Source organism: Haliotis asinina, chromosome 2, assembly GCF_037392515.1.
Source record: "Haliotis asinina isolate JCU_RB_2024 chromosome 2, JCU_Hal_asi_v2, whole genome shotgun sequence".
Lineage (NCBI taxonomy): Eukaryota > Metazoa > Mollusca > Gastropoda > Lepetellida > Haliotidae > Haliotis > Haliotis asinina.
Window position 1 is genome coordinate 49,070,189 of NC_090281.1, and position 13,624 is coordinate 49,083,812.

The 13,624-nt window shown below is 41.0% G+C and overlaps 1 protein-coding gene across 4 annotated transcripts in view; it reads right to left on the bottom strand.

Moving 5' to 3' along the window:
* Window positions 1-13,624, bottom strand: part of LOC137273852 (neuronal membrane glycoprotein M6-b-like) — a 107,694-nt gene that overhangs the window by 32,956 nt on the left and 61,114 nt on the right. For all 4 annotated transcript variants that reach the window (XM_067806729.1, XM_067806730.1, XM_067806728.1 and 1 more), the window contains exon 4: window positions 5,411-5,570. In XM_067806729.1, the coding sequence (XP_067662830.1) occupies window positions 5,411-5,570 (160 nt within the window). The remainder of the gene's footprint in view (window positions 1-5,410; window positions 5,571-13,624) is intronic.

The window sequence follows — 13,624 nt, forward strand, 5'->3', positions numbered from 1 at the left end:
ACCAAATGATCCACCATGGACCAAATGACCATTGACCAAATGACCCATGGACCAAATGACCATTGACCAAATGACCCATGGACCAAATGACCATTGACCAAATGATCCACCATGGACCATTTAACATCGTGACTGCTATGATGAGCATCGATCTACACAGCTGGGATACGATGCCATGTGTCAAGTCAGTGTACCAAACCACCCGATCTCAGTTAGTCGCCTCTTACGACAAGCATGGGTCACTGAAGATTATTTCTGTCAAAGGTTTTCACGGGAGCTGGAAACCTATTTTAACCAAAGTTCATTACTGTGAAAGCATGACGCATGGCAACATGACATGTCTGTTTATGTAATAAAGGTGACCGTTGACTAAATTGGTCAGTGGGCTAGCTATGTGGTGATTGAAGTGTTCGCTCGTCACGCCCAAACCCCATCTGCGCTATAATGTGTGAAGCGCTGTCGTGACACAGCTAGAAAACTGCCACAAGCGACTAGAACCATTCTCACTCATTAACAGCATTATTGATTCACATTATCAAAATAAATGAGCTTAAAATCAGATTTAGAAAGACTTTTGACTCAAACCTGACCCCCAAACCCTCGTTAACAACACATGCACCCTCGTAAATTTTCATATATGACATCGTTTAGAAATGTCAACACAGTATAAAGGTTTGTCGACTGCACTGAACTCGAAGTGGAAGGACAACGAAAACTATTGTTCATATGACCTTTCCTGTAAGTATCCATTGACCCTGACCATTTGCCGAGTTGGGAAAGTTCAAGGTCAATTATATTTCTCGTAGTTTCACAAGCAGGAAGGAATATTTTAAAACCAACATCAAATATGTATTACTTTACAGCTTGCACCGTGAACGTGCAGGAAGGATAAAGGCCTTATAGTCTATAAATTCAAGGAGCCGGAATTCGGGCTAATTGTTATTGAACAAAATAAATATTTATAACACTAAGAATTGCGAAAATGGGATCATGTCCACATAGATTCCAACGTCAGAAGCCAACGTGGCAATAAAATTTCGAAGCTGGCTTTTCGACAAAAACAATTATGCAATGTTAACCCCTAAAATACCAGTCTAATTGCAGCTGAAAGGATCATTCGAGACAAGCAATTTTAACAGTTTCCGATATTTACGTTCATGTGGCCATAAAGTTGCAATAAACTGGGCAAAGCGTTTTGTTACTCTCCTTCAAACAGATTCACATTGGCCACTTATCGATATTTGTTCAAGGACAAGTGTATATTTACAAGGTTTAGGGCTGGTTTACAGTCTTTGGGGCAATTTGAAACCGGTTTAACGAATTCCGCCCATGTGCGAAAAATACTTCGCTCTTGTCTACAAGATATCAATACAGCGCACGAAGTCCGCGCATACCAACAGCAGAACCAGTTAACGTACTTATAAAACTTGAACCGCACACTCTTGTAAACAAGCTCGCTGCAGCGACATTTCACTTATTGAAAGTTCAAAAACAATAGCGTGACAAGGGCGGAAGGAGGTAATGCACTGAGTTAGTGAGGGAGTCGAGTTTGATGCTGCTTTGGGTCAGTTTCAGTTACGTCACGACGTCCAGATAAGCGCAAGCCCTGTCTACCCTAGAGTGAGTGAGTTTAGTGTATCGCCGTCTTGAGCAAACCTCCAGGAAATAGCACAGAGGAGACACCAGAAATGGGCTTTGCACATGTACCTATGTGGGGAATCGAACCCGAGTCTTTGGCGTGATGGGCGAACGCTTTTAACCGCTAGAATACCGGCCCGTCTACCCAAGACTACCAGGATGCGCGTGCACACTCTATCACTACAACTAACGAACAAATGGATGGTCGATCAAAGAACGAAAGATAGAATGAATTAACGAACGAACAAAACACGATCGAATGAATGGTTTGCAGTGGTGTGGAATTACTATGTCCGACTCGTCCGACTCGGGAAAAAATTGACACTGACAAGTCAGTTTTTACAAGTTAGTCGTCCGCGGACAAGTAAATACCGAATCTCATTCATTCGTTCCATTAAAATACAGTGTGCCAAAAATTAATGTCCTAGATCAAATTCATTCATCAGTCCCCTCCCGCACTCGTTCTGACGGTCACGAATATTAGTGTTGTAATAAATTGTGAATGTCAACTCTTCTCTGGTTGGCTGGATTTCATAACTTCCTGGGAATTCCTTGGTAGAGAACCAGTCAAATCAATTGTTACTATAAGGCACAGTCGCGTTGACAAAATCGTGGAAGTGATCCCTCGGCTATTTCTGAGAATTCGATACGATGCAGCATTACGATTGGCTGAAAGTTATATCCCTGATTAATATTCATGAGCTCATTCGCGAACATTTGTCAAACTTCCGCTGTCAGGGAAGCGAATGTTGTATGAAAAATGGACAAGTTTGTAATACGATCAACACCTGGTCACAGAGAACAAACCCTGAGTCGATCAAGTGAGGAAGCTGGCTCTAGTAAAAGAAAATCTAAATCAGAACGCGACCGTGATTATGATAAAAAAAGAGTTAGAAAATTTCAGTCAGGTTGGCTGCACGAATTCACGTGGCTCAAAACAGATGACGATGACAATGTATATTTTTGCGAAATTTGTCGTCTGTACCCTCAACTTGCAGACACTACCTCTGGACTGTATGTTGGAAAATCAGTTGACAGAAAGGACACGTTAACGGCCCATCAGATGTCTGCCAGACATATTTCGTGCTTGTCAAAATTTGAAGGCCAGCAGAAGAAAAACACGACTGACGGCGCGCTGTCGAAAGCCTTTTCAAAAGTCGAAGAAAAGGAAGTTGAGCGATATAAAAAGCTTTTTAACACAGCATTTGCGGTTGTAAAACACGGACGCCCATATACCGATTATCCGTTTTTATGCCAAATTCAGAAGAAAAACGGACTTGAGCTGGGAAATGACCACATCGGGAGGGATGCTTGTGTAGATTTTCAGAATGCTATTTCTGCTGTTTTAATGAAAGAAACTGAAAACCACATGCAGAGTGTGAGATTTGTTTCAATTATGAGTGATTCCAGTACAGACTCTTCTGTTATTGACCAGGAGGGTATATTACTGCGTTATGTGCATCCAGTCAGTCATGAACCAGTTACTGCAGTGGCAAGTATTGAGAAGCTGGAAAATGCCAGAGCTGAAGGTGTTGTACAGGCAATTAAAACAGGTGTACAGAAATGTGGCTTTGATCTTGAAAATACTCAGAATAACTCTCCCAAATTAATCTGTGTGAATTTAGATGGAGCAGCAGTTAATATGGGGGCCAAGAACGGTGTTGCTAAACAGCTGAGTGACTTAGTGGACAATAAAGTTATTATAACTCATTGTGTTGCACACAAACTGGAACTTGGTGTGTTGGATGGCATAAAACACATGGATTATGTAAAGAAATTTGAAGACACAATCAAGAGAATTTGCAAATTTTATTCTTATTCTCCAAAAAGGCGACAAGAACTTCAGAAACTGGCATGTTTTTTTCAAGAAAATTTGATCATGTACACCGAGATCAAGGCTATCAGGTGGGTCTCTTCAAAACTACGAGCGCTGAAAGCAGTTTGTGCAGATCTACATGTCACTGTCTCTCATATGGAACAAGTGCTGTCCACATCCAACAAGGCAGATGAATTAGGCCAGGCACGGGCCATACTCAATGAATTGAAGCAAGTGAAATTTGTCAAGTACATTCACCTCATGACTGATGTTCTGTCTGTCATTACAAAAACCTCTGAACTGTTTCAGACCAAAGATCTTCTTCTCTTTGAGGTTAAAGAAGCCATTGATACCCTGTACATGAAGCTACTTGCTATGTCAAAAGAACCAGGAGAAAATTTGTCCAAGTTCTACAGTGTTTTTGACAAGGAATCTGCCCTGTTTGATGGGAAGCTAAAACTCACTGGCCATCTCCCTGTCTTTGGAGAGGACAAAGATGTTCATGATCTACTTGAAAAAGTTGCCACATACATTCTGAACAGGTTTTCAGATTTGGGAAGACCCCCTGTCTCCAACTTTCAAGTGTTTGACTTCAGGACCTGGCCATTCAGTCTTCAGGACTTGAGCACTTATGGGTGCAAGGAAATTGGAACTCTCTGTGATGAATACAGTGACATCTTGACAGACGAAGAAAGATCCAGCATTCCCTCCGAATGGCAAACCTTGAAAGTACAAGTCTCAATGCAAAGGAAATCACACCCCCTGGCAGTCTACACTTCCATTCTGCAAAGACAGGAAGAGAGTGTTAAACACATTCTGGTCCTGTTAAACATGTTGGTAACTGTTTCACCTTCGACAGCTGCATGTGAACGCTTGTTCTCCAATATGAATTTTGTGAAGAATTCGTTCAGAACACGCCTTACCCAACAAAACCTTCAGAACCAAATGCGTATCATTGTTAGTGATACACAACTTGAGGACTTTGATCCACTTCAAGCTGTTGAATTTTGGTTGCAATCTGGACATAGACACATAACTCACAGAAAGCGTCAGAGGGCTGCTACTGTAGTTCCTACCCAAGCCAGTACAGCAAGCTGTTCTGATGTGACAGATCAGGAATCTATCCAGCCTTTTGTAGATGCCATTGTTAACACACTGGGTGGGGAAGACATTGCCAGGCAGAAGCTAAAAGACATGGCCAGTGATTCAGCTAAACAATGCCTTATTATGTGAAACCTTGTTAGACAGAAGCTGAAAATCATGGCAAGTCATTCAGTTAAACATTGCCTGATGATGTGAAGTTACCATAGAGACACTTTGCTAGACAGAAGCTGGAAAATAAAGAAATGATTCAGCTAAGTAGTGCCTTATTACAAATATGTGATATTCAGTTTAGCATTGAGTTACATTGATAGACAGAAGTTGGAAGACAGCAAGTGATGTAGCTTATTGTGTGACTTAAATACTTTTTGATCCAGCCTATTGTGTGACTTAAATACTTTGTGACATTGCAAGACAGAAGGTAGAAGATACATCTGTGCTGGCTGCTTCCATTAGGTGAATGGAAGTTCCTAATTTCAAAGAATTCAGAGATTTAGTGACTGTGTTGCAAACAAATTCATTAAAATAAAGAACTTGTGCAAAGTAAACGTGTTTGATGACCTTCAACAATGTATGCCATAGTATAGTCAAGGTAATGTTGATTTAATTGTAGTTTTAACTGTCATAATTCGGACAAGTAGAGTTTAGCTGCGGACAAGTGGATTTTGGCACTTTACTTGTCCGTGGACAAGTGAATGAAAACTGTATTTCCACACCCCTGTAAACATGAATCGATGCATGAATAAACGAACGAAAGAGGAATTCGACAAAAGAATTGATTAATGTAATGAACGAACGGACAGTTAAATTTACGAACGAACGAACGAACGAACGAACGAACGAATGAATACTCACAAAGATGTTGAGTCCCCGGGCGCATCTGTTCTTGGCGGAGGAGTTGAAGACTCTCCGACTTGTGGGGTCGGTGGAGAGATGTCCACACAGGAGAAACAGCGTCCCCAGAACAAACATAGACACTACCACGCCGATCAGCATCAGCTCCACGAACCATAGCCTGTGACAGGACAGTGAATGTCAAAATATAGAAACATCTATACATGGGTACCCGGGAGTAGGCGTGAAAGCTACTGTTACCGTGGTACCTTTAGCTGAAACAATATGAAACTAAATGAGGTAGATACACCGTTTTTGTTCAGGTTTTGTCATGTCATATCATTAAACATACATAAAAATATCTACGTATTATGTAAATAGTTGGATAATATACAACTTTGATACCGTTGAAGTACATAGGGAGTACACATACACAAAATGATGTTAAAAGATAAACTGGACAGAAGATATACTAGTAAATGATTTCAGAGTAAGAAAATGAAATAATGAGTTACTGGTTGTACACGTGGGTACCCGGAAGTAAGTATGTTACAAAAACGATGTGGTAAAATTGCATGCAAAACATAAAGGTTGATTTAGTACTGGTAAGACATTAAACGTACATGAGAAAAGTATTATATGAAGGAATTAATAAAGTCACTTAAAGAACAAGTTGGTTAATTAAAGTTAAAGCAGTGTCACAAAAAGGGTCAAGGAAAGGCACTGCAGGCGAAATGTTAAGCAGGCAATCGTGTTTGTAACAGTAGCTACATAAAACTACCTAAAAGGAATTGTAAGAAAGAAAAATTAATTTACATAAACACAATGCATTGCTTGTCAGCCATGACCACTGAACAAACTGAATTTTATTTCAAAGTTCACAGCATTACACTTGCTCCATCTGTTGAAAGAAAACGTTTTCTTTTCATCCATAAACGACGTCAAATATCTCCTCAAATTGACTATCCCTGAAACGAGCGTGAGAGATCAGCCATCTTGTACATTGTGTCTTGCCTAACATTAACGTGTCTTCAAGGAATGAGAAACATCAAATCAGACTCATCCGGAGGCAAAAACGTAGCAACAGAAGATGGACATGATAATAAGTCAATGATCTGATATGAAACAGAACCTCAAGGCGACAATGTTGGATCCAACGCAGTTAATCAAAAAGATGAAGTATTGAATGATGCTCCACAGGCCAGCCGTTTGTGATAGATATAGTGTCAATTGAGATATGTTTTACAGCATGATCCCTAACTAGCCTTCCTCCATTGCTTCACTGAATGCTGAGCAAGTATTACAGTAATTCAGTCCTTCTAAGTACAAATACAATTATTATCAGTTTCGAAATACATTTACTATTTGATATCTAAGGACCCCACTCTGTTTATTATTTTTGGAAATTACCATTTAAAGTAATAATTTTACCTTAAAGGCATGTGCAGGCATAGATCCCCAACTTAAAGATACGCGTGACCATCGAATCTAATATGGCCGCCTTTTATCAAGATGGCCGTGTAGTTTTATTGCAACATGCATATCGCTTAAAGTTATTGATCACATAATATACAATTATTAATAAAGGTTTCAAAATACATTTAATATTTGGTTCAATTGATATTTGTCTTAAAAGATCAAAGAACATGTTGAAGGATCTGAATAAAGATCTCATAATGAAATGAACAAGTGTTTTATATGAACAAATCTATTTCTTTGAATAAAGAAAATCCACGTGTTACACATGTGCTGAACCGTGGTTTTGTTGGTACAGACATACAAATGTTTCGATTCCCGTCACTTGGGACGGTGGGGTAGCCTTGTGAGTAAAGGGTTCGTTCGTCACGCCTTAGACCCGGGTTCGATTCCCCGTTTGGGAACAATGTGTGAAGCCCATCTCTGGTGTCCCCTGGTGTCGGCATTTCACACCGTCTGCTTCTCGAACGTGACGAGACAAACTAGTCACCTATAATCCTTTTATACTGACGCCGGGACAAGATTACAACCCAACAACCCAGCCCTCGTCACATGTGTTCAATACCCCGGCCATCAAAGTGAGTTTACCCTCCCACTTACACATTCGTCACTACTCGCATCTTTCCGTGACCAACAAGAAATTACACAAATAGTTATGAATGCCCACTTCACAGACTAATTACGAGATTCAAACTCATTCCAATTGTGTCACGACTTGTCCTGAGTGCCGATGGTCAAGGCCACCAACATCCTTATAATGGTTGCCAGGGTAACGCTCCTCCAAAAAGACAATATTGTTTCAGCAAAACCAATATGCAATTTGCTAAAAGAGAACGAGAGTCATGTTTTGATTTCTTTTTTCTTTTTCGCGAGAGAATTCTTTTCTACTTGAAAGCCAATTCTCCACAGTGATTTTAGAATGTCCTTTATTAACGATTGCCTTGGAAACGTGTTCATGCTGGCTTTAAACAAATATTAAACAGTTAAAATGACTACCAAAAATATCGGAATATCAACACTGACAGTAAAACTAAAGAAATATTTGCTTCTTTTTGTTCCCAGATGCTTTTTTATTCACTTTACAACAAGGTATAGATTTCTGAAATGTTCCCAAAGAGCATCGTTAAACCAAAACCTCATTTCTTATTTAAGAAACTAATTAATCATCACATGTTTACACTGTCACTTGAACATCCTGGCAATGCCTTTTTTCAAATATTAATCTGGATGTCCACAGAATAGGCCTGAGCGGTGCTGACTGTGATAAGATGGTCAGTCTGGACGAGATGAAGAGACGGGCCTTACTATCTGGTGCACTGCAGACCCGCTGTAGAAGTGAGTGAATTTAGCTTTACGCCGCATTCAGTACCATTCCAGCCATATGGTGGCGGTCTGTAAGTAGTCGAGACAGGAAAAGATAATCCAATAATCAACAACATGAGCATCGATCTTCGCAATTAGGAACCAATGATATGGACCAACCATGTCAGCCAGCCTGACCACCCGATCACGTTAGCCGTATCTTACGACAAGCATGCGGTACTGAGGATCAGGGCTAGATTTTCGAAGCTCTCTTAGCTCTATGATAGTCGTAAATGCCATACATTAACTTACGACTATCTTAGCGCTAAGTGAGCTTCGAAAATCAAGACCCAGTAGTATAACCCGAAACATCGGGAGGGAGCGATGCACAGACGGTTCCTGAGACCACGAACTACTGTTGAACTCTCACATTGTTTTTCATTATGTTATAGAAAATACCGATGTACCATTACAACTGGAAGTGTTCACAGGACAGAGTCCCACAACGCGGAGTTAGTGTTTCAGTTGTACTTGACCTTTGTGGGGCGGGAAGGTGTAGGTGATGCTGGACATTGACACTTACGCTTTTAAGAACCTTTGATTATGGACAGTAGTAGTAGTAACTTTAGATGTCGTTGAACGCAGCATGTAGTTGGTGTTGCCGTCTCGGAAGGTGCAGGTGACGTTGTAGCAGTTGTAACCATGATCGAATTAATACTGAAAGTGAGTGAATGCTCCTTAGAGCGTAGTTGTTAAAGTCTCTCTGCACATAATCGGCACAAGACAAAACACGTGACTGAAACCATGTGCAAAAATCGCCATCCAGACATGAGACACGAACTCATTCCTATCTACTCGTGTCATTCCGGCAAGCCGGATGGCGGAGGTCACGGAAAGAGGCGAGTAGTTACGAGTTGTGCCAACTGACGGAACCTGTACAATCAGACAATCCAGTGACTGATATCATGACCAACGACTTAGGCATTCAGATACGAATGTCCCATCAACCAAATCAACCACCTTGATCAGCAAATCTCATTAGTCGCCAGGACCAGCAATGACAGACATCCACTGCGTGTACCCGCGACACCTTTTCTTCCAGGATGAGCACGTAGACCAATATCGGAATGAATTCATACGACATGAAAGGAATCATAGATAACAGAAGTTGACATCTTCCATTACTAAACCATGAAGCAGCTGAAGCTCTTAGAATACCTAATGTCAGCAATCCCCGGCCTCGCGTTACATAAATGATTTATTCACCAACAGAGCGCCCTATGATAGACACAAGAACGTATATACATACTTCATAGGTAATCATTCTACATCCACGTCAGATATAATACGTAGCCACAAGACTACGTCAAATATTCCGATTCTGTGTAGATAGGTCTTATTGAGCAAACAGATACGACCACCCTGTTATTTGATATCCAACATCAACCTCATGATAGGCTAAATCGGAAACCGAAATATATCATTATATATTCCACACAAACTCAGCGTTGCATAATGCCGGTTGACAGGCGCCTCCGTTAAATATATTATTGCAGGTATTGTAAGATAAATGGCGCCAATAATGTTATTCAATAACACACGTGATAATGTGTTACGCATACCAAAGTGATGTGGTCCGCCATGTTACGTGATACTTGTTATGCGACGTAACGACTGACGGAACTGTATTACGACACTCCAGCGCAATGGGAGAGGTTAACACAAAGCGCTGTGACGAAAGAGCGTTTCGCGTTTTACGATAGTTTTGATTGAATGTTAAGCATTTCTTGACATTTGTTTACACTGACGTGTAGACTCGTCAATCATTGAAGAAAATGTATTTATCTAGAATAGACAGTTTAACATGTTGCAAATCGTCACAGCTCGTTGTGGCATTTGAGCACTAAAGAGCAGTACAAGGTACGAAGCGACAGGCAGAGCAACACAGCGTGCAGAAGGGTATGAGAAAGCCACAAAAAGCCTATACTGGCATGTTGAGTGAATGAGGTTAGTTTTACACCGCACGAGTCAATATTCCAGCTATATATCGTGGTCTGTAAATAATCGAGTCTGGACCAGACGGTCCAGTGACCAACAGCATGAACATCAATCTGCGCAAATGGGATACGATAACATGTGTCAATAAAGTCAGAGAACCTGACCACCCGATCCCGTTAGTCGCCTCTTACGACAAGCATGGGATACTGAAGATCCATTTCAACCAACATCCGGCATATTTACACCGCATACCCATAACAGACTAAATTACAGGCTTCTTAATCCAGATGGATCATCAGGTGAACACAACAAGCAGTAGATGAGGACTATGCACCACAATAGTTGACTTATTATCGATTATCTGTTTCATCCATCCAGAAATTGGCAAAAGCCACCTGAAGATGACATATCACCAACAACAACGCCTAACACCCAGCGCCAAACGTCCAACACCCAACACACAAACCGGACTGGTACAATTCGGAAACTGCGTCCGGCTACTTAAACCACGCTTCCGATGCATTGCAATTCATTCCATCTAGAAACATAATGCCGTTCAGTATTTGTCAACAACCTCAAATCTAAAAGCACCGGTTCAGAACTGTATCTCGAATGATCTGTACATCAAGATGAATCAAAAAACATTTAACGACTTTAGAAACGAGCACTACGCTGGTAAAACTGATATGAAATATAAAAAAAAATATTCATTTTTTCAAATAATCAAAAGGCACCTCTTCACCACCAAATTAATATGGACAAGAAGTGAATGTTATATTTAGGAGCTTAGGACTTCTGCGTCCGAAATCATCCAAAACGGCTGACGGCCATGCTTCCTGCATGTATCACCCAGTTATTTAACCAGTTTGCAGCAAATGCTGGATAAATATAGAAGGGAAAATCCGTGACAACCTACTTCAGCGATCTTATCCTTAATGACAGGCTGTCAGTGACTAGTGTTTCGTTTGAGCAATTTAACAACAATTAGATCAATTCTTTGTCTAGAACCGTCTGACACGTCAGTCTCTCTGTCACTACTGAACTGACGGAGACTATATTAGCAGGTTTGACGTTCACAGGAAATGCTGGAAATGCCACGCACGTAAATCTACATCTTAACACCATCTGCACTATGTAAAATCCCCACTGGGGATTCACAGTTGGGATTGGTTCAAATCCCACATGCTTCCGGAATTTTAGAATGCATTGGATAGGCTGGTCAAAATGGCGGATCCGGTCATCATGTCTAAAATGTGCTCCTGACTAAATTCAATTATTTCATATTTTTTAGAATATATCTGCGGCGTCAAACAATATTTAGATATTCACTGAAGCGTGCATGATGGAGGCGGTATGCTGACGAACTGACGATCAATAACGTTAATCGGAGCGTGCAGTGCCTGTTGGAACTGGTATTGACTGCTACGTACGCTGCCGAATGATGCAAAGACATACATTGATTTACTGCATGTCAATTTTCCGCAGCTATGCGATGACCTACTATATCCATTCCAATACCGTGAATTAGAAGAGCTGCATTTTTCATCCCGCGAATGGAAATATAATAGAAATGGTTCGCACAGTCTGGCAACTTGGCACTTTGGGGAGAGCCGTTAGCTCATATATATTTCATCTGACATATTCTGCAAAAACGGATCGATGCGTACCTGAAGTACTGTCGATAGATCAACGCGGTGCAACGCTACGTGCTAAGCGTTTGATAGGATGGTTGCGCGTGTTGGATAACATCAGCTGATACGTATTGAACAAATTAATTATCATGAATCAGTTACGCAATGAACAACAGCGGAAACCATGGTATTAGACGAGACAGGAATATCGATTTCGAATGATTTACAATTCCGAGCAACCTATCTTGGTTTGTTGTTGTTAGTTGTGTAAAGACGCACTTAGCAATATTCTAACAACGATGGCGCTCTGCAGATAATCCAGTCCTGTCCAGATAACCCAGTCCCGCGCAGAAGCCAAGACAGCAAGCCTGATTACCCGATCCAGCTCGTCACCTCTTACAAAAAGCATGAATTACTGAAGAGCACTTCTAACCGGATCTTCACGGGAAAACGACCTGAGGAATCCCAAAAGCCAAGAGGAAATATGATCTTATATGAACCAGTAAACGCAAATAACATCAGATACACCGTGACCTGCATAGCATACTTCCGGTTATGCAAGTCTTTTGCCTAACTATACGTACGGCGTATAGGAATTACAGAAAATGCAAGAGTAGTTCTACAAAACTATCATGGCGAAGGAATGATACTACACATATACTTTGACACTGATTCTGAACCCAGAACTAACATCATGGAACTGCCCTCCAAACTGACCAACTCATCTACGTCAGAGCTAAGACGTCTTCGTGAAACGATTCCTTGAAATGTCATGGCGTTTTTTGGCGACTTTTCCCGAGATTGCCTTCAGCTTAAAGGTCACCCAAAGCGTTATTCGATCATACAAAGTCAGCTAAACGAGATGCATCAAGAGACTCAGACTCGTAGTTCCCAAAGCTCCCAGTCTGAACAAACGTGTCATAAACTGGTTTCAGCCAAGCTAAACGCTGTGTGGCGCCTGTCTCATTTCATTCAGTAATTATAATTCTTGATTAATGTACAATCTTCTGGCGAACAGCCACGTGAATTACCACTGCGTAGTAACTCCTTGGTCAGGGATGGGGAATGAAAGGACGAAATATCGGATGGATGGAGGAAGGTCATGGGGGTACGGAAGGGTTTACACCAAACCCTTAATTACCTGTATCCACCCCCTTCTGGGTCAAGGATATAAAGTTCCGGTATTTGGATACCTTTGACTGCTGAGATCTAAGATTGGCATCTTAGATTAGTGTCTGCGGCTTAAAGCAGCCTGTTGATGTTGGTAGTATGGACTATCGTTGACCTTTGAAACGGAGGGACTTTGGTTTCCAGTTGTCGAGATGTACTGTAAAAAAATTCATTTATTGTAAACTGGGCGCCGTCATTGACTTTCATACAAAGTTCGCTAGTCGTACCCCGCATCTTTGACAACATGTTCAGAAACTAATCCATCTTAAATCTAGAATAATTTGGCAAGTCTAGATTACCTCAACTCTGAAATTGAGCATTATTCTTGGCCCCATTTGGATATACAGAGAGCTGGGACTAAGTGTCACTTTAAAGTCTATTTTCCTATGCACTATTTGAACCAGATCTGGAACTGGTTTCAGGCTTCGAGAACAGACTCGTGTTCTTTACATAAAGGAGCGAGTTGTGTCTGGTGTCTATCACTGAGTGTTGAGTGACAGCTGAAATTAACAAAGGTCGAAGTTCAGTTAAAATGTCAGGGTCGTTGAATAATCGATATCGATTATCTGCCAAAACGGATTCTCTCGAGTTTTAGTGGGTGCGACTATTTGTTGATGTTGATGGAATGAGCCTCGTGATCAGCACCAAAGCATGATTC